This window comes from Syngnathus typhle, linkage group LG2 (assembly GCF_033458585.1).
Source record: "Syngnathus typhle isolate RoL2023-S1 ecotype Sweden linkage group LG2, RoL_Styp_1.0, whole genome shotgun sequence".
Taxonomy (NCBI): domain Eukaryota; kingdom Metazoa; phylum Chordata; class Actinopteri; order Syngnathiformes; family Syngnathidae; genus Syngnathus; species Syngnathus typhle.
The window spans coordinates 14,782,127-14,804,502 of NC_083739.1; the positions used below are offsets into that span (position 1 = coordinate 14,782,127).

General features: G+C 41.9%; 1 protein-coding gene across 4 annotated transcripts; it reads right to left on the reverse strand.

Moving 5' to 3' along the window:
- Nucleotides 1-469: 469 nt before the first annotated feature.
- On the reverse strand, nt 470-19,859 carry LOC133150570 (XK-related protein 7-like). Of its 4 annotated transcripts, none has more exons than XM_061273202.1 (5): nt 19,129-19,859; nt 18,935-19,023; nt 5,534-5,733; nt 5,203-5,422; nt 470-5,056 (listed from the first exon to the last, which is right to left on the reverse strand). In XM_061273202.1, exons 1-5 carry the CDS (start codon nt 19,528-19,530, stop codon nt 4,258-4,260), a joined length of 1,710 nt encoding a protein of 569 aa, XP_061129186.1. In that variant the 5' UTR covers nt 19,531-19,859; the 3' UTR covers nt 470-4,257. The 4 variants fall into 4 exon arrangements, with proteins under 4 accessions (XP_061129186.1, XP_061129187.1, XP_061129185.1 ...); XM_061273203.1 differs by having other exon boundaries at nt 18,935-19,019; nt 19,125-19,859; XM_061273201.1 differs by having other exon boundaries at nt 18,935-19,003; nt 19,106-19,859.
- Between the last annotated feature and the right edge of the window lie 2,517 nt (nt 19,860-22,376).

The window sequence follows — 22,376 nt, forward strand, 5'->3', positions numbered from 1 at the left end:
GCGGGTTTGGCCACAGGGTGGAAGCAGTGTACCAGAAATTGTTGGAAACTTCGGAGAATGGTTTTTTTTTTTTTTACACGTGGACAAAAACATTTAAATTGTAATTGATCTGGAACACACATTTAGAGATTAAAAGCCCAGACTAACACACCATATTTCCTGTAGTGGCATGGAGGCATTTAACACCAGATTTGTGTGTGTACGTGTGTGTGTGTGACCTCTGGTACCATACTGTCTCATTGATGGTAGTCTTGTGTAGTTTTCTGGTGTATGCATGGAATTTTGAAAAGTGTAGTTTTCTGGTGTATGCATGGAATTTTGTCCACTTTTGATAACCTTGATTCATTTAATAAAACATCCATTCATTTAGCAATAAACACTTAATTTGGAAAAAAGACACAGATACTCTGCTCGCTGTTCAGCCATGTTTACTACAGTAATTGTTTCCAATCTACATTTATCAGCACAGCTTGTTGAGTTCTTTTTTTCATTTATTTATAACACCATCAAGAAAGTTTCACTCTGAAGAATATGATGCGGCGTGTTCAGCCTGCCTCCACACACAGTACACACAACACACGCACGCACACATCCTAGTTTTTTTATTTACATATAGACGGAATGAGTAAAAAAATCTAATTTAACATCTTAATGTAAGAGTCATACCAAAGATATGGCCACCCAGTGATGAAACAATAGGAAATATATATAAAACAAATACAAAAATAAACATAAATAGTCAAAGTTGCTTCAATTAATAGAATATGATTGATTTGTTTCTTTTACATTTCAAGTTAATAATAAATAATTACCACAGCAAAAACAAAAGGATTGGTTCATGAGAGAACGAAGCCCCGCCCTCAACAACCGGCAACTTCTGTACATTAGCTTATCATGTTTGACATGATGGAAGGGGGGGGGGGGGGGGCGAGGCTGAGTTGTCTTTTGCAGCACCATTAACATCCACGAGTTGTGTTATCATGACAACAACACTGATTTGATCTTTGCGCTCATCGCTTGTCGGGGGACAAGCTCCTCTTGACGCATGACCTCGGTGTGCTGTCATTATGTACATTCTCAAAAATAAGTAGACACGTGAGCAAACAGCAGTAGAAAATAAAAGAACATTTTGGAGTCAGTCATGGGCGGTTAGTGTGAAAATAAAATGTGAGATTGTATTTTTCCATGTTTTGTTTTAAATCCTGAAATTAATGCTCATCCGAGAATGAATCCAAATATCCCCTCTTTTCTTTCTAGCACCATAACAATAACGCCAATAATAACAATACAAAATTATTTCTTGATTATATTCATAATTAAGGGTTGGGTTCAGCAACAGCTAGATATATATATTTTTTTAATTCTTGAAATGTCAGCTCTTAATTACAACTCAAGGTAAAATTCTTGCAGTTGTTGCAGTTCCACTTTAGTTCTGTTGATGTCAATCTTTTGCCTTTTCAAATTATTGGTGACTGTTTAAAAAATATCAAACCTTTCCACCACTCATGGAGAAGGGAGGTTAATACTGATACTTTTTTCTTCTTCTATAAGTCAGCTACATACATAAGTGTCAAAAAGAGGATGCAGGGTCTGGATACTGCCTGAATGTACTGTACTGTATCGCAAACATATTATACTGGGGGGAAAAAGCAGCAGTCTTCGTCATTTTGGCACTTTTTGATTTAACATGAATGCGTGATAAGCACCTCGTGAGTACAAGGGTCCGAAAGGAAGGGAGCAGATAACTTCAGCACTGATAAAACTTTTACTGAGGTGTTTTTTCTTCTTCCTGGCATCACCGCATACTAGCACGTTGTATTTCATATCAACCGGGGGGAGTACTTTTTGAGTTTTGGCTACAAAATCCACCAAAAAACTGTGGTCTAATTTGTATTGCAACATTATGACTGGGATTCCAAAGTAATTTTTGAAGTGTTACGTTGAGTAAAAAAATCCAGCACCCCAATCAGGCTGATATTATCCTTATGCAAATAGTCCCTTCTCTGACAAGTCAGAATTAGAAAAACAAAAAATACACCAAAAACGCAGTTATGTCAATAAAAAGTATCTCACGTACATCCGCATACACTACTGTACAGCCATCATTAGCTTTGCTGTTTTAAAAGTGTTGACACGGGTTATCTTTATCTTCTGACAATGATATCAATCGCACCATTTCATCATCAGAGTTACTATGGCACTCCGTCTGTTCATCGCCCTCCATGAACCAGGAAGTAGGCTCCCTACTGACCAAAAGATGGACAAACTAACACAAATATTATATGACAACACCCTATTAATCATACTTTAGTGAATAGCTCAGCCATGTTGGAGGGCTGCACAAAAGAAATATCTAATGGGGGACTAAGATCTTCACGGTACCTTATGTTTTTACTTTTCCTATACTACATTTAAATCACAAAAGAAAATTGTCCCAAGGAAAATTGAAGTTGTCTGTGAAAATATTAAGCTTGTGAGAAGTGCCTGAATTTACAGTTCCTTAAAAAACATATTCATACCCCTTGTACTTTTGTTGTTGTTGCATTTTTGTGACCATACAATCACAAATTTGAGTGTATTTTTGTTGAGATTGAATGTGAAAGACCAACACAAAGTAGCACATACTTGTGTAGTCAGCTAGGAAGGAAAAATGGTTTTCAAAATTTTACTTGAATGTGTATGCGGGAAAAATGTGGTGTCCCCAAATCAAACATTTCCATTTAAAGATGAGCAAAGCTGGTAGAGAAATTCCCCAAAATACTTGACCTGTTGAAAGGTAACTCATCATATTGAGGGGGGCTGAATACAAATGCACACCGCATTTTTCAGAATTTAATTCTCTTAAAATTTGTTCCAATTTAGTTATTTCCTGCTTTGTGTTGGCCAATCACACAAAATCTTAATAACCAATATTTGTTGTTGTAAGGTGGCAAAATGTGAAAATGTTCAAGGTGTAAGAATACTTTTTCAAGGCACTTAGCTTCGACACAAGTGGTTGTGCTAACGTCACCATTTGATTTTTAAAATCAATTATGCTCTTTCTTTATTTTACCTGTGAGTGTAGCTTATCCGTGAATAAAAGGCTGGTATGCGGTTTCCTTTTGTAAACGACATTGCCCTTCAAAAACTAATTCACTCTCGCGCTTGACATCCTAACTTGTTAGCCTAGCTAAATTTTCTTTTGGGGATATTACCATTGTGAACTCAAGGTTGTATTTCCAAATGACAATTACACCAACCCTCGATAACGCTCATCCTCACTCGCTTGACAGACAATTCAAACATACTTTCCCAATAAAAAGTGAAAAAGACTGTAGAAGAACTATGAGCCCCACTATGAATCTTTTGCTAAAAGTCAACTTGAATTAACATTTAGACTCTGTCGAGTCACTGGTCACCTACAGTAACTACGTGTTTTACTAGCTTATATCTGACATTAGTATTTACTTGACTGTACAACAGTGTGTCGTGGCTTTCTAGTCCCGCCAGTCCTTGATCATGTGATGTAAACACTTTATCCCATTATGTGTACCTAGAAGGGCGCGTGTGTTATGTTTTCCGAGGTCAGAAGGACATGCAATCGACTGGAAGTTGTGATTATGTTTTCACTCGGTGAGACAACAGTCAAAATGTTTTGTACTCTCAACATTAAGTTCGAACTCTGCTCAATGTTCAATTGCTATCTTTTTCGCTTTTGTTTTTACACTAAAGATCTTTTTTTTCAGTCTAGTTTTGATTAACGGTAACATTTAAATTACGGATGGAAGGCTTTTGTCAGCATGTGAGTTTGCTCTTCAAGAATTCCAGGTCCCAGTCTTTGAATTATCACCTCCCCCCTTTTTTAGCAGATAGTAGGGGGCGAGGGCTTTCCACAGTCTTGAGCTCATGTTCATTCATGCATCATCTCATTAATCTCATTCTGACATGAAGGATGAAATCTAATACTGCACTTCTCTGTCCCACCATGAGAGATTAAATTTCTCACCTCCAAGCGTTTCAATTAGACAACGATTATCCGATTCCTACTCCCTCATCAGCTTCAACCAGGACCTGGTCAAGCGGAGAGAGTGCCTTGGCCAGGGATTGCACTTCACATTTTACAATCAAGTATAGACACCCGTCTTTTGTGACAACAAAAAACTGTCCATGTTCAATGTCTGAGTGTCTCCTGGCAGAGCGAGCCCTGGGATGAGAACTGGTCTCTGGCTGAGCTTTGACCCAAGACTGCATTTCTACAGTGTAAGAAGCCCGCGTCGTCTAAACAGTGGTCTCATACTCCAGCACCTCTTTGCTGCCCATCATGCTACTCCGGTATTGTATCCTGGGGCTGGACGCTGACGTGGTCTCCAGAAGTAAGATGGTCTTGCGAAGGCGACGGTCAATGAAGTGGGCATCCCAGGCCGGATACCTCTTCCTTGGGAGGTCGATCCGGATCACAGGGCCCTCTTGTGAGGAGGAGGTCCTGTGGAGGAGCGCCGGGGAGGATGAAGGGGACGGACGCACCTGGAAAACCGGCAGGCAACTGTCCCGATCCCTGTCCCTATCCGGATCCCCGGGAACCATGTCTCCCGTGTCTTTAGTCCTGGGAAGAGTCCTGGGAGGACTGGTGATGACCATGTCTGTTTGCGAGCCTTGGGATGGCGTGAGACAAGCGTCGATCACACCCACCACGCCGCTTGCGCTCACTATCCCCTCATCCACGCACCCTCCCCAATTTGTGCCCAGCACTGGCCCGTCAGGATGCAGCCAGCAGTAGTAGACCAACATGAAGAAAGTCCCCAAGGCGAAGCTGCAGGCCACCAGGCACACCACCACCAGAGCGTACGAGTCGGAGGTGTGAGGCCCACGGTATGTGTACCAGGCGGCCGTCAGGGCCACGTTTTCCACCAGCGTTACCGTGTAGTAGACAGTCATGCGGAGGCGGCTGGGCCCCTCCTTGACGTTGAACCAGCAGAAGATGTAGATGATGCCCACCACCATGTTGTAGATGATCTCCTCCCACTTGGACATGCAGAAGTCAGTCTCACCTTGGATTATCCAGAATGTCATTATACACCTAAAAGACAGAAGCATATAAAGTAAAAGAGTAACAAATCCCAACATTGCTGACATGACACATGATGTGATTTCATCCAATGTCTATCATTGCACATTTCCTGGATAAACACTTTCAAGGCGGGTTCGCTGTGTTGTGTGGCACACCAGTGACTGACGATGAATATTCCAAAATAGAGCTGGAAGACGGAAGCGAAGAGGGCAAAGGCCACGGTCCTGGCCCCGATGGTGAACAAGTGCCAGAGGATCTGGGCGATGACGGCCTTGTAGGACATGGGCAGCTTGTCATCACGCGAATCCCTCAGAACCTTCTGATAGGATGCGATCATCCAGGCCAGCGACACCAGAGAGGCCGAGGCCGATAGACCTGCACACAGACAACCAATTCATAGAACTTTCTCTGTTTTGAATCCAACATCATCACATCGTCGCTTCTTGATGAATCTCGTGAGTCAAGAACCACCTGTGTTTCCCTCACCTTGCAGCGGGAGGACGGCGTTTCCATGGATCATGATGCTTAGCTGAAGGACAAGCTGCGGCGCCGACTTGAGGAATGCCTCCAGGAGACGAAGCATGGTTATGTCGGCGCTCTCAAACATTAGCCGCCAGTGGAAACGGTTGTGGGAACCGTCACCGTGCCAGCGACTCTGAGCGCCCACGAAGAGTGCGTGGATATACCTGAAGAAGAGGGAAGGGCTCAAGGTAACTGCTTTGTTGCAAAAAAATAGATCCTGTGATGTATCTTTTTTTTTTTTTTTTTTTTAGCATCCTGCTGTAGCTTTTTGTGAGCCTGGCTAAATGGAGTTGAAGAATTACCTTGCTTCACTTTGATTGGCACATGGATATTTTTCTGTCTCTGCATGTCAGAGAGCCAGGGAGAGTGAGCGAGAAAGAAGAATACACAAGTGCGCTGAGTTAGGACTTGAAATACAAAATTAGGATGAGAGATCGAGGAGGAGAATCAGAAGAACAGGGGCGGAAGAGAGGAGGAAGGAACAGCAAGGTAGAGGAGACAAAACAAGACTAGGAAAGGTGAGGAAGACAGACGAATGAAGAAAAATGAATGAGAAATTGATGTCGATGGGAGCAAGAGAAACATAACAAAACAAAAGCAGAGGGAATGTAGCTGAGGAAGAGAGGGAAGGGGATCAGGGAATTGCTGAAGAGAGAGTAAACAGGAGAAGTGGGAGGAGAAGGCCAACAGAAGATATGAGAAAAACAATTCATGAATGAAAAGTAGACCGAACAAAATTGGAAGTCAGGAAGCAGGACGAGAAGAGAAGCAAGACCAGGGTAAAAAATGAGGTGGAAGAGAGGAAATGGGAGCAGGAGAGGAAGTAATACTAACATAACTAAAACACAAAACAAAAATAATACAGTCAACTAAGAAGGGAGATGTGGAAATGAGAAAGAGAACCAAGTCAGGACAGGAGGAAAAAGAATATGGATTTGCTACCATGACAACAGTATGTATGCACTTCTCTTTCCATGTCATTTGCAAAAAAGTAATCCTTCTGTTCCTTTTATGACCTTTCCTGTGACAGACACAAAGCTCATCATCTATCTACTGTGAGCTTGAGCTTGCTAGCTTTCTTGCTAGCTAATCGCAGTGCACAAGATAACCATTCACGCATTACATTCACACCATAGGACAGTTTCGTTTTCCAATAAAGCCACGTTTTGGGGAATATGGGAATTTGGAATACTTGGGAAAGGACGAAGTGGGGAGAAAATAGACATGAAGGAATAAAAGTCGGAAGGGGAAGAAGGCTGAGCTGCCACTTGTGCTGATCCATCACAGTTTATGAAGCACTCTTAGAGAAACAGGGAGGTGAGGAGGAATGGACGGATGGAAGAAAGAGAGAAATGAATGATAATGGTCTCATAAAAGTCACGAATGGCGGGAGTCGTATCCTTTTTCTCTTTCCACTTTTCAGCACTTTCCTTGCCTCCATTCATCCACGTGCCAGGGACATCTGATGATTTAAGGAAACAATTCCATCTCCATTTGGAGGAGGAACCTCAGGCTTGTAATGCCATTTGAGTCCATGGGAGGCATCAGCGAGTCAAATTATCCGACGTCGACACTTTCAATCAGGGTTGATGCGGATTAGTCCATATGTTCTCACGCAACCATTTTATGTTTCTGCTTTTGAGCTTGATAAACCCTGGAAGGTTAGGCCGAGCACTACACCCACCAGACCCGCTGCTACAAAATTTGTGGGTCAACACTTTCAGGATATTTCATCACAGCAGCACAGCAAAGCACAATGCCGGGCTTGTCTTCCTTCATCTAGGCGTCACGAAAGATTCCAGATGTCATTCCCGACATTGTTGTTCTTTGGACTATTGTTTGCTTCCAACTTGGGAGTAGTTCAGGGAAGGCCCTGTTGATCTTTCAATTCGATAAGGATTTTGATTTCCTTTGGGTGTCTAGCCGTTTCTCAATGACTCACACACTATTGAGGCGCCTGTTTTTTTAAATTAATAAACTATTAAATTCCCAATAATGGGTTCTTCGAACTTCAAGGATCCAATCCAACGGCAACAGCACAATGTAAGCTGTTTGCCAGTAGCAGGGAAGATTTTTTTTCATTGGCACAACCCGCATACTCTTTACAAATATGGCCCTATTTAAAGGGGAAATTAACTGGCTTTCCACAAGAATAAGACATTTTGCCAAGAATCATAATCCTTACTAATGTACTCAGTAATATTACATTAAAATATTTTACTAATATGCACACGCTGCACATCATTTCCAACACATTCATTATACACAAGTGCACATTTGTATTTTTTGGCCCCTGAGGTTGACAACCCAGCCAAACCAAAATCAATTGAATCATCCTGTGTCTGTGTATTTGTGCATAGTGTGGGGACCCACTGTCCGACACGGTCTAGCTTTTCCCAACACATCGCTGCCATGGTTACGCGGTGGCATGAACCACCGCGAAAATAGTTGTATGAGTATCCACACTGCTGATCTGTCTCTGTCTTTCATGCACACACACATGCACACACACATGCACACACACACACACACGCACGCATACTATAAATATCCACGTGCCACTCAAAGTGAATCAGTTGTCTATCCCCAAGCTGCTGTCCCACATAGCCACTCAAGTGAGCTGTGTGTGTGTGCGTGCACGCGCATCTTTGCCAGTGAGTGCTATTTTGAGCCAAGTGTTTGAAATCAAGGGAGAAGCAAGTGCTGTGTGTTATGCCGCTGCTGCTGTGTATGTGTGTTGTTTTTGCAGTATAAACACGGCGTCCCCTGCTAGTGATGCAGGCATCCCTCAGGCCAATCAGAGCAGGGCAAACAAATGCAGTGCCAACCTCAGGCTAGTCACTGAAGAAAGTTTCAATTGTGGAGTTTGAAAGGATGTGAGTCAAAATAAGAACTACAGTGGTGGTGGCAGCCAGTGGTTAAGTTATGAAATGTGCAACAACCAAACAGTGGAATGTATAATGTTGAACGGACAATGTGAAATTGTGGCAAAGGTTACACAAAATCTCTGCCCATATTCAAACCAGAGAGCTTTTTGAGAGCTTTAAGAATTTGCTTTACTTCTTCGGTTCCAGTCATTTCGATGTGAAACCACGTCAAGTCAATTGTATGCTAGCTTAGCAATTAGCATTACTTCTGCATCTTTCTTTGTGATCCTCTCAAGAGAATACTTATATAAGATAAGACAAGAGATACTTTTTCACCACCATGGAGATGATGATTCTTGACTTAATAGCAACATGTCTAGCCACACTAGCTAGCCAGATAAATCATGTTGCTAGCTAGGCTAACTAAATTGCACCAATCTTGCAAGAACCCAAATGGCGCCAACGCAGTGGAATGACTCACATCTTTTTTTTCATTGGTTTTTTTGAACCGTAAAAGCAAAACAATTATTTGCCTGCATTTACATCCAATTTTCCACTGTTCACATGAATCTTCACACTAGCATCGTCTGTGCTGCCGCTGAAAAGTAGCCAAATCACAGCGGGAACTAAACAGTCTCCCCATTAAAGTACAGAATGAGATTTTCACCCACAGATAAAAGGAAGGTTGGAGACAGGATGGGAGCAGGAAGCGGAGGAGGTGCTGTTTCTAATTTGGGAGGTGAAATGAGCAACAGAGGATCATGTGGACAAACAGGTAAAGACAAAAAAACGGAAAAGAGGAATCTAAAGCGGAAAGATGGCGGATGATGATTGCGGGAAGCGCCGGAATATGCGCTCGGATTTCATTTCATTTGTTGCCACTTCAACATAGGAGTGTGCACGAGTCTGCAGCTGTTGCTCCATTCATGTCTTTATGGCAAATGTGAATGATATTAATGAGGAATTAACATTAAGATACCAGTGTGTGTGTGTGTGTGTGTGTGTGTGTGTGTGTGTGTGCGTATTTCGGTAAACTACATGAGGCAAAATAGTGGCAAGTTGATGAAGATGAACACAAGAGACCAGAATGTAGCACAATTAACTGTGCAAGAAGCACATTTTATATTTGGAAAATAAAACTCCAAGTACTTAATGACTTAAAGGTCCCGATTGTTCATCGACCATTGAAGTTTATTTAAAGTTTTACACTTAAAGACGGTCCATTAAACATCATTTCAATAAAGGCTTGCACTGTGCCCGCCATCAAGCACAGGGGTGGCCAAGCAGTCGGTGGCTAAGAGCCGCCCTTTTTACTGTTACTGCAAAGAGCCACTTCATATGGGCAGACATAAACTGCTCTCATCCTTTAAGTTTAGAAAGACTTAATAAAAAAACAACTATCATCTATGTTACTTATATCATGAACAGGCTTAACTATGTTTGTTTGTCTGCTTGGCCATTTTCTGACCAGGGGAGGAAATACAAATAAAAATAACAAAAATCACACTTAACATACCCTAAAAATGGATCTTTCAGAGACATCTGATAATTGGCTAAAATGACTTTGGACAGGAAAGGTAAAAAGGACTCCAGATTATGTGTGTGTAACCTGGTGGTGGTTCAAGGTACTTATCTTCCAGGGTGCAGGGAACAACTAATGCTGACTCCGCACACGTTATGCTGATAATAGCATTCGTAACACCCAGACTAAGTTCTACTCTTGTTCACATCAAGAAAAACTTGCACCTGGATGATGACATTCTGCAAAGACTTGAGGAGTAGGAAGAAGAATGTTGATATAAGAGCATGATGCAAAGACAGGAAAGAGCAGCGAGCTGATGCAGAGGAGTTGTCAGTACGACAAAGCAGGTAGATCCACCATAGCAGGACTTTCAGCGTTTCCTGAGACGTTTTTCAAAACATGGGATTTACAAATAGTGAACAGGTGACCAGGGTGGTTTGATGATGTAAATGTCAGCCGCGGTCTGCAGAGTGAGCAATTGGGGCAGGCATAGAGGCTCAGATCCAGATCAGAGAACTTTTCTAGGGTGACTCTTGGGGTTTCATCATCACAATATTCTCTGGGAATGAGGTGTGATCTCCCTTTTGTGCAACCTGTGCAGTACATTTAAGATTCAATCCCTCAGCGTAAAATCTTCTGAACGCGTGCTGTTATGAGTTGAAGAGCGACAATGATTCTTAAGTAATCATTCGTACTCGCCGTCTATTCAAGTTGTCACACATTTTCCTTCCAGGTTGTTGGTAGACGATGAATGGTTTTCTTTCTTTGTATTTTGTCATATTTACTGAATTGCAAGCTCATTGTTGACAATGTTTCCATTCAGTGTTCATCACAACTAAGATTGTCGACCTGCAGCAACTCCCGAATGAGGAATGGGCAAAATGTGATTTTTGTTCGGGGCACTTTCAGAACATTTGAAAAAGTAAGCCGAACTATACAGCTGAAAAATGAAAACTGCCCTTATTTGTCATAGACACTCATTTTCATAACTTCAAAAAAGGTGTGACCTTAGCCTTTAGACTGCCGTTGGTTGCCCTTAGTTACAGGCTGCAGCTCGCTCGCTCTTCACACTTACTGCTTCATGTCCTTATTTCCGGAAAGGATTTGGGAAAATTCATTATTTCCGCTTCAATCATCTAGTTATCGCTTCAACTTTTCCGCCCTTGTTTCGTTGTCCCGCCAGCCATCTTTTCCTCGACTTGCCTTCTTCATCCTGAATCTAAAAAGACTCATTTTAAATGTTTCTCATTTCTACTTTCCCTCTCTTCTGCTCCTGTCATCAACCAGCCCTCAACCCCCCACCCCCCGGCTTGCTATCTTAATTGCGCTGCATGCTGGAGAAGATGGCGTGGCCGGACTGCCTGCTGCTTGTCTTCGCAGCGTTCGTTCTTATTGTGACGAGCAGAAGAGAGAACAAGAAAGACTTTTGTTTTCCTTTGACAGAACAGAAAGGAAATAAAAAAAACGTTCAGAAAGCCCCCCCCCCCCCCCCCCCCGCTTTCATTGGTGCAGTGACGCATTCTTCCACATTCGGTTGATTATTAAAGACAAAGCGTAATGGCGTTGTACAACAAAGCCTGTCAAATAAAAGGCTAGTGCTTCATATCATAATTCATGGAACCAGGCCGGCGTTGAACTCGCTCAGAGTTGTTGCCCATGCACTTAGCAGAGCACATAAAATAACATGTATGTTTTTGGAATGTGAGACGAAGCCTGAGAGCCTGAAGAAAATCTATGACAACTCCACAATGGAGGCCAGAATGCAAACCTGGGAACAACTAATTTGAGTTAAATGTATTTGCGTAACAAAAAAAATCCTAACTAACTTTTTAAATGGAGGTCATACGCTACTTGTTAACCAATAACCCTAACCCTAGTTTGAAACCCTAACTTTATTTTGAAACCCCATCTTGAAACCCTAACAACCCTAATTTGAAGCCCCAACTTTAAGTTGAAACACTCCTTTGAAACCTTAAAGCTAGATTAAAACCATAACCCTAGATTGAGAAGCTGACTTTAGTTTGAAACCGTACTATGATATTTAACCAATAACCCTACTTCAACCTTAACCCTAGTTTGAAACCCTAACTTTATGCACAAAACACACAAAATTATAGTGAACTGGATAAAGTTAATGTTTTATGGTTCAAAAGGTGAACCTGTGTAACAAGATTTTCATTTCAAAATAAATCTGAGACTGTGTCATGATGCTTTGAGTGGATCTACAGTGAGGAAAACGCAAGGTGTTTGTAAAATGTGTAGGAGTGGGCAACGCCACGAAAACATTCAATGAAGTGTGATGAATAAAAGAGTGCCCTTTAAAGTTTAGCTTGCGGCAAACAGGCTTGGCGAGCCGAGTGAAAGCGGAAGCTCAACAAGCTTGGTGATTGATTGTTCAGGCCCGGTGCTCGTAGAATTTCATCTGTCACCAAGATCGGGGGCGGGCTCGGTCCAATTGGAACATCCATCAAACTAAAACATCAAAATGGCTGAAATAAACGCACCAAAACAAGACAAATATTCTCTTCTTCCTACATTGTCCACTTGTGTAACTTAGCACCCTAAAAAATGGCCGCAGATGGCACTGGGGACGGGGGAGGACACGTTCCCCTAAATTTCAAAAAGACCACCATCCATCCCCTCCACCTTCATCATGTAAGGCGACAAAAATGTTCTTCCTCCATTGGGATGATCCGTCCGTCCGTCCATCCATCCATATTAAATGTCTGTACTTGACATGTTAGAACATGCATCACAAGTCATTCATTAACACCATTAAAATATTGGTGAATATTTCAATAAAACCACTAGAATATGAACACATGCAGAATATTAATGCGTGTATTTATATTGCTCTAACACACATTTACAGCTGTGTATGTGTGTGCGCTCGAGTGTGTGTGCGCGCTACAGTTTGTGCAGTTCTCAGCATGTTTTTTTTATTTATTTACACAAGCTGCATCAAGGTCACATGGGGTTTGTAACAACAAAAAAAAAAATCTTTGTCCCTGTAGGATGTTGTTCAAAATCAATAAGGAGCTAACACTGATTAATACAGCGGAATGAGTAATGTTGATCACTGGCGAGGTTGTGCACTTCCGACCAAGCAGGATATGTCATGCATGATGTCACCCCAGTGTACGTCACGTTTATGTATTCACATTTGAAACGGTAAGACGCCAGCAACACACATTCCATCCGTTGTCTGAAGTAAAATTTTACATTTCAGTATCAATGTTATCGAAAAAGAAATGGCCCTGTGACAGTTTGGTCAATTTTGGCCTCATCTTAAGCATCAACTCGCTGCGTCAACATTTGATAGAGCAAATAAGGTGAGAAGGTAAAAAGTCTTTTTTCAAGTAGTAGCTTTGAGACATCACAGAGCTTTTCGGCTTGTGTGGGTTAAGAACGGTTCATCTCATAAAAGCTGCAGAGAATTACAGCTGATTTCCTTCACTCTGCCTTTAATGGGCTCCAAAAACCATTACAGTCCATTCAACAGCAAAATAGTTTAAGTGCAGTTTGCCTTTCAAACTGCATCAGCGGATTAAGATTTCATTTGAACGCTAACTTGGAGAAATTCTGACAGAGCGCTTCATTTGGGGCAAAAGGCTGTAAAACGTGTTGAACTTTGATGCTTCCTGAGGAGTAGCGGGCAACTTATCCCGACTGCATCCAAAGCTTCAAATAGACACGACCGCTTGGTGGAAATAACCTCGGCGTTTGGTTTGCGCTCCACTGAGCCACATTTGACCTTTGAATGCTTTACTCCATTCCATGGTGGCTGGGGTTCTAAATCAAAAAAATATCATGTTCCTCCATTTACTCTCGCAAACATGAATGTCATGAAGGCTGAGCTAAGATTCCGCTGGTGCAATAAAAGCGTTCTCTTCAATCAAACCCTTTTGAACTTTTTCAGGAGCACTGGTTACTCCAGATATTTCAATGTTGTTTTCTATGAATGAATTTTATTGTCAAAGTTGCCATACACTGTCATCCACTAGTCAGCTGCTTTTCTAAGTGCAAAAAAAAAAAAGGCAAAGTGCAATGCAACAGTGCGCATGGGTGGAGTTTCCTTTTTTTGGTATTTTGATAGACAGGTAGAATTGTGGGTAATGGTGCGTTTGCACCTTTGTGCGCCTTTGTGGGCTGGAAGCACTTTCTTTCCCCGCCAACCATAACTGCAGGCAAACATTGCAGAAACAGAAATAGACTCGTTGGGGTTAACATAAATTTCAGTTGTCTTTATGGGAGCTCACTGTATCCCCCAGACACTGGGCTCTGCTTCAGCAAGAAGGCAGGCATGGAAGGCTCACGCTCTTCTCCGAGATCCAGCCAAGTGTTACACACGCGAGATTCAGCCCGCTGTTAAGCATCGATTTGCTGGTGAGATGACAGAGTCAGGTTCTGCTCAGGTAAGGACTTGCCAAGCACAATATAAGAAGGGACAGAGGCTGGCTTCTCTTGGCTAACGCGCGGAGAACCTAAAACAGATCTACTGTAGAATGTTCAACACACAAACACGCGCGCTACATTTGATTGACAGCTCCCAAGAGGGCTGCTGTGAATTATTCAGCAGCGGCTGACAGACAAACATCAGACAGGCAGGTGGCTGCCGACCATCAACGCTTTCCCCGCAGGCATCTTTTTATTCATAATCAATAACTCTATTTAATTTTACATGAGCCTCCGTGCATTCGCCCGCCGCCATTACATGCTTCAAGAAAAAAAATAATATTTAAAGACACACTGTTGCTTGACACGCTGCGAGTACTCCTTCAGCTTTAGGAGCTCATTAGTATCAACTGCAGGAATTTCTCAAGGGTTAAAATGTCAACAGTAAACCCCAGAAGACCAAGTTGCTATGAGACGACATGGCACTGCAGTTAACTTATAAAATTGATTCGTCAACTACTACGAACTGAAGTAATCACAAATTAGGGAGCTTTAATTAAATGAATTATGCCGTCATGTTGCTAGCATCTGGTGGCTAGTCGCGAGCTGCTAAGCACACTTAAAGGCTGGGAAGAGCCATGGGACTTTTTTTCATGGAGTATACAGTAATAGGCAAAAATGGCTCATCTTTGCTGACAGCCTGACACAGTTGCAGTTGCAACGGATGATTTTTTTCTTTTTTAAACAAACCAGGCTTACTCAGAATTATATTATAATATATATATATATTAATAATATTATAATATTTTAGCTGCAAAATTGCTACTGTGGTTCTGACGTCACTTCTCATAGACAATAATCTCACTAATGTTTTTAGAGAAGAAAATACCGTTTACTGCTATGCTAAATGAAAAATGAAAACCAGTTAGTTGTTCATTTTAAAATGTAATGTTATTTTCCCCTATTGTATTCATAATTGTTCTTTAACCCAGCAAAAATATATATTTTTTATTTTTATCCCAATACTTGACAGAATTATCAGTCAGTTATCCGAAGACTAAAATATTTGAAAAGCTGCTGTCCAAAATGTAACTTTGATAACAAGTGATGATGTTCACCGTGATGCTGCAGGCATTTTAATGGTAGTCCGATTATTTCACATGACTTACATCATACGGGACTCGTGCCGGAAGTTTTCTTTTTAGTTGAACTGCGCTTCACTTTGGTCAACTTGTCAACAAATTGCCGCTATCGGGTTTTATTAACCGCAGAAAAATTTGTGTTAAACCGTATGGGCCCTAGAGCAAAATTTTAATTTGACTAGAAGTCTGATTATTTGTAATTGCAAAAGCTGAGGTGGTCTGCCTGCAGGCTTTCAGACTAGCTTGTTTGAAGACAACTGCTACATCGCTAGACAAGCCAGGGAATTGTGGTGTCATACAATTGGTGAGACTGAAATGGAGAGCAGAATACTCCAGGCTCAATTACATTTGCTGCACTAAAAAACACACAAAGGTATAACAACAAATGTCAAAACCACCAGCCAAGCCATCTTATTTCACAAGTCCAAGACTCTTTTTTTTTTTAAAACAGAAAAGTGTCATAAATTAATCAAAACCAAAGATGCCACTTCTGCTACTTGCTTATTCATTTAATGCCATCAAGTTCTTGTTGCCAGTGGCAGCCACTTTTAACAGCATCCACTTTACAGGCTGGTAAAATTCAAATTAAATGCAAGGGCAATAACACACACGCACACAAACGTACAATCAAGCTGGCAGTGCTCCACTCAAAGCCATCGGTCCGCTTGGAATGGGTCCAGACAGTTCAACTCTCTCTGGGATCGATTGATCTGGTTTGGAGCAGAGAGGGACTGATCGAAATTGTCTGAAAATTGACATCATGAACAATCACGAGGGCCTCATTTATTTTAATTTGTAATCATCCTTGGCCAGGATTCCCTCGGTATGATTTTCGATGGCCACAATGTATCCCCCATCAGTGATGGTCTGCGTTCTCTTCTGCACAAGTGCAGGGTTCAAACGCAAGAGCAGACATGTCCATTTTTTTTGTTGATTCCAATGCTGTGACAGGCTGGCTGACTCTTGAAAGGCAGCGCCAAGGCCAGAGTGGGACTCGTTTTCAGCCCTGGAGTTTCAGGGCTCAGACTGGCCCACTTTTGTTCACATGAAGAAGATGAAGATACGCAATTTTACGCTTATTAGTGTATCAATATAAAAACACAATTCTCTCCTATCAGCTTCATTCTGCATTTGATCAAAAATCAAATTTATAAATGAATGTGCATAAAATCACGGCCAGTGTTTATTTGAGCAAGTATAAGAGTATTCAAGAGCATGAATAGTTGACGTAAAGGGACTAATAGGCAATTACATGAGATAAAACATTTTCCACTTAACAAGTCACATTTACCAAGCTCTGTCAAATCAGCAAGATTACGGCAGCTAACACGTCACTTCCTGTGAGTGCCCCTATTTTGAAACTTTTTCACAAGAAATATCAGAACATACCCAAAAGTGAAGTGAAATTGCCCATCTTTGGTGTAATTTGCCAGAAATGGCATATTAACAAATGGCTCAATTTGAATCTAAATGGCTCATAAGCCTGTCAAGTTGCCGTTAGTACAGATTGCAATACAATTATTCAAGAGGAAATCATCTGTTTTGATTGACACTGTCAGATGGAAATTCATATAACCTTATGGTCCTGGTTGAACTTTGCAGAGGTGCACAACAAACAGCATCATCTCTCTCATATTTGAGCACGTTGTTTTAAGCACAAGATTCTCATCAGCCGCTTTATTCTTAATGTGCATCTCTCAGCATGTTAGTGTGGATTATTAATGCACTTTATTACCGTCTCTGCATGTAATTATGTAAACTCCCACATGCTCTCTTTCAAAATTAGCTGGCGTAAAGTGAATCGCAAAGTTTAATACTGTGGTGCGGCCACTCATCTCTCACCTCATTTTTTTCAGTACACAAGTATTTCTGTTGAAAAATAATGAGTATTTGCCACAATATAAAACTATTAAGTTGAATGTGTATTCATTTATTTTCAAAGGTTCATAGTCCCTGGCAGCGGAACATCTTGCCTCCACTAGAACAATATTAATGACGGCATAACTGGATTATTTTTTGACAGGTGACTTGGAAGATTTGAAAAAATCATTTTATTTACTGCTCCAAGACAACAATACCTGCTAAGTCACCGCCCGCCCCTCCCATCCGACTGACTGTCTGCATATTCATACGGAAACACAGCAACATTTTCAGTAGTGTTGTGCTACTCTAAATTCTGATTATTTCTCAAAAGCTTGTTTTGAGCTCTTGTTTTGAATCTCTGCCACTATTCTCGTGCAAGTGCACATGGGTGGCGTATATTCATAGATGGGCTCAGATACGTCGCCTGTGATCCTTCTGTGTTCGAGTTTGCATATTTACTCTGCATAGAAGGTATTGTGAGTATGAATTTTAGGTTTACTGAAGACTCATGTGAACAGTTGTTAATTACTTTGTTAATTAAGAACATGTTATTCAATGTTAATGACTGCAATTTGATTCTTTGTACTACTACTACTTTGGTGCCCCCGAGCTAATTTGCATGAACCTGCACTGATTGCAAATGTCAACTTGTGGCAGTATGTGGACACTAACTAATAATAACGGTGGCACTGTGTTGTTTATATACTGAATTTATCTTCCGCTACCTTTGTGAGTGGTTCTGCTAAATATTGGGACCTGTAAATTATTTTACTGTTGATTGTGTCAAAGGGGGACAGTCTGTGTTGCACTGGCAGCTTGGAAATTTAAAAGTGTGTTATTACGACAATGGCCTAGTAAAAAAAGGGGAGCGTTTTTACAGACTACAATGTTGACAAAACAACAATAATACGCCTGCTGGGCCAGTAGAAATTTCGATTTCTTTGTGTCTTGGCATGTGAAGAAATTGACAATAAAGCAGACTTTGACTTTTGACTTTAGTTGGCGACGTCACCTTGTAAAGAAACACAACACACTCGCACACCAATTGTGATCGTAGCTAAACCGATCGAAAGTGGGCTAGGTAACCATTTACAAATATTTGAGCCAATTTGACTTGAATCTACATGTCTCAAAACACAGTGGTCTGTACGTCTACTGATAGATGGGGTGAAGTGTGGAGCTGAAGTTTGGACAGCAGCAGAAAATATTCATACATTCATCTTCTCATTCATTCACAAGTGCTTATCCTCACGAGGGTCGCGGACATGCTGGAGTCTATCCCAGCAGTCTTAGGGCAGAAGGCAGGGTGCACACTGAAATGGTTGCAGTTTGGAGCCCTGATTGCGAGCAACTAATTCATCTGAATTGGGAATTTTGATATTGTTGAGCTTGATTGCAGAATGAATTAAGTTCGTAAGTCAAGGTATAACTGTGCATGCATATTACACACGCACGCGAACGCATCATAGCAGGAGTGTGCGAAAGCAGACTACAGACACGTGTGTGCATTGAACGGAATCGACCAAAGCGCGCACACACAAACGCACGCACACGAAAGCATGCACGAATGTCCTACCTCCACACTTGTCCCAGCTGTAAGGCGTGGAGCACCGTTTGAAAGACCCACATGCAGACCGTGCAACATCTCCGTGGTCGCCCGCCTCTCTCGGTCGCTGCGGAGGCGCAAGAGGGCGCGGGGACGGCGGTCGCGTTCGCCGCGTTGCTCGCCGCCGCACCCGCGCCGCGCTGGTCGCTGTCCTTGGTACCGACAGCGGCGTCGCTCGTTGCTTCGCTCGCCGCTCCCGCCGCTGCGTCCGCGCCGCTCAGCTCCGAGTAGTCGTACACGAACCACCTGAAACTGAGGACCTGCACGACGGCGGACGGCACCACGACGAAGACTAGCGTCAGGCCGAACCACCAGTAGTCGTCTCGCAGGTAGTAGTCGGCGGCCAGCCACAGGTCGGTGGCACCGTCGGTGAAGAAGACGAGAAGGGCGCACAGTACCCAGCAGCAGTCCAGCAGCGTGTACGCCTGTCCGCCCGCGGGGGCGCACCGGGGCCGGGCGGCGGCCGCGGTGGAGGCGGCGGGGGTGGCTTGGCCTGGTTCCGAGATGCTCCTGGGCGGGTTGTCATCTTCCACAGCCACCGCTGCTCCATCAGACTTAGCGGCCATGTTGCTTGGGGTAGGAGAGAAAGACGGAAGAGGTGATGGAGGTGGGGAGGAGGAGGAGGGAGCGGAGGGGTGACGTCATAAATAGCCTCATCAGCAGCCAATTAAGCGCCAAGCAGCATTTGGAACGTTCGTTAAAGCCTGAGCGGCTTTCTGAATCGATGTCTCCAAAAATCAACGCAAAGCACATGCATGTAGCAGCAGATAAATTCTCGACGTCGTGGACAATACTGGAGGGGATAGCAATGTCGCGGGGCGCACGTGTATCTGAAAAGAAAAGCACAACCCAAAATGATCAAGTCAAGAAATTGCATGCATGAACATGTTCAACAAAATGATTGCAACAAAGGTCAAACGCCGCCTACTGGACATGAAGGTGTTGGAACAGCGTTTCCCAACATTTACTTATGTACCTTATGATTATTCCGAGGCCGTTTAACTCTTTCAGCGCATGTTTCAAGATTCCCTCATGACCTTTCAAAGACCAACAGATGCATTCTTTTTTTTTCAACTGCAAAAAAACCCTTGAAAACACGCAGCTCCCAGGACTGTTTCAAGTTGTCACTGTCCCTTCAAAACGACAAACCTTTATGGTTTTTATAGTTTGATAGTATCAAGATTTTAACAGTGAACCCGTTTAAATCTGCATATAACTTCCGATCATTGAAATGCATTGAAATGTTTGTATTACCCAAAACAGAAATTACAAACACTGTACATACATTTTCTTTTCTTTTTTTCCATGTATTTCAAAATATCAAAACGTGTGTTTGCCCTATAAAAATAGAGCACATCATCTTATAACATTTTAACAATTTACCATAATGAATCAGAACAATTTTTTTTTTTTAACATTATATTGATAAAGGCTTGTCCTGCATCCAAACATCTAACCACACTGCGAGCTCCATCATTGCGTGCAATATTGCGGTGCATGCCGTGATGTTTTTAATTGGACAAGGTCCAGTAGCTGTGTGACACAAGTATGATGAGGCCAATCAGGGGGGTCTCCAAATTGTCTGTAATTGTTCACCCCCCTTCATTCTCTCGTCCAAGTTGAAGCCCAGCGACAATGCAATGTGCCAACTAAACTGCACGGTTACATCTGGCAGTAAAGACTTGACCTGAATTAAATGATCAGTTTTATCAATGCTATAATGACCATATTACAGGGGGGTGAATGCTTCTTTGTCTCTCTTAATGAATAAGAAAAATAATTTATTCACACAGCAAATTGTAAAGGCTTCCTCCCATGCACGTCAAACATCCCTGTTTGTTTTTCTCAAGCAGTAAAAAAGCCGCACAGCTCCTAATAAATGAGTCACGATGAGTTTGAGAGAACAGGAAGCTCATTAAAAGGTCTCAGATCAGTGCGTAATCATACATACTGAATCCCAGGGATTTTGCATGTATCCGCAGTGCTCCACCCCTTCTTTAAATATTGATTTTATGTCTAGAAATCCATATTGAAATCTCTTCAAATATAAAGGAAGCATAAGAAACATGAAATGCAAAGACATTTCTATCATTATCACATTATCCAATGTTGAGACATTGGCACCAAATATCAATGTTTGCGAGGTTAAAAAAAAAAAAGAAGAAAACCAAGAAGCAGGTGCAGTTTTGCCTCCACGTACATTCAACTGTGCATTAATGAAAAATAAGAACATGTTGTATTGTCATGTGTTTTTAATGATTGTTCTGCCACAAGCCATTCGGTTCCTTTTATGACAGCAGAGAGTGAATAGACAACATTCTCAAAACAAAAGCTAACGGTCCTAACTTTTCTGTGCCGACCTACTGGCAACCTTGGATGAACTTATATGAACTTGGATGAATATATAATACAATTTAAAGCGGTACAGAAAATGGATGGATGGATGGATTTAAAGTCGTGAGTCATCATCAGCACAGATGTCATATAACACAAGCAAAAGGCGTGATGTACTGTGTAGAATAAAAAAAAGTGGGCTGAACACGGAACCCTCCGGATTGCCACATGACATGTCGCATGACCTAGTTTTATGGATCCGATCTTGACAGAGAGTTATGCGGACCACTTTTGGTGGTGTCATATTTCCCCAAAATATTGTTAAAGTTAAAGGTGGTACTGTAGCTGAGAGGAATGTAATTCCTCTCGTACATATCTGGAAAAAAAATATTGCCGACCTATCCAAGGAAATCCTTGAAATCACTTTGTTGTACTTACAGTAGTTGTTTGGTTTTGACATTTCCAGAAGTTCTTTTCTTTGGTTTTTATCCAGGTCCTCCTGATGATTTGCTAAACTGGTTGGAGCCAAGTTAATTCTGTAAAAGCTGCGGGAAAAAATCCCAAGATAATAAAGAACATGAATTTACGAGTTTGAAAAGCCTGATGTGGCTGAGTTGAAGGCTTGCACCCTCAGCTACTTAGCATGTGAAGCAGCCCATTTGAGCTTCGGTCATTCCAAACTTGATGAACTCATCGAGACATTTTGAGTTATTCTTCCTCTAAAGCGACATACTTGCTAATCTTTATAAAATGTAGCTAAATATGCATTAATCTCAGTCCACACATCATCAACACTTGCTAATAGCAAACTTTAGCAAAAGCAATATAAGGGCTTGTTTCTTTCCTCCTGGGGGCTCCAGTCATTAAAGAAACAAACTCATTAAATTATGTGTTGGCCTCACCAAGTGATCACTGATTAGACGAAAGAACATCTGTTTGATTCCCAAGTGTTTTTTAGTATACCGTACTTCTATTTTATTTACTTGAGTTCAACTCAGTTGATGCTCTCACTAAATCCAATGCCTGCAAGTAAACACTACCCCGAGTGTCAAATAAATCCATCACTCAGTCTGAGAGG

Excerpts from the sequence above, each read along its gene's own strand:
- LOC133150570 (XM_061273200.1), bottom strand. The coding sequence starts at position 19,530 with ATGGCCGCTAAGTCTGATGGAGCAGCGGTGGCTGTGGAAGATGACAAC. Across the intron at positions 5,734-18,934 it reads CAGCTGGGACAAGTGTGGAG|GTATATCCACGCACTCTTCG; the intron begins GTAGGACATTCG and ends CCTCTTCTTCAG. Across the intron at positions 5,057-5,202 it reads ATATTCATCGTCAGTCACTG|GTGTATAATGACATTCTGGA; the intron begins GTGTGCCACACA and ends TCTGTCTTTTAG.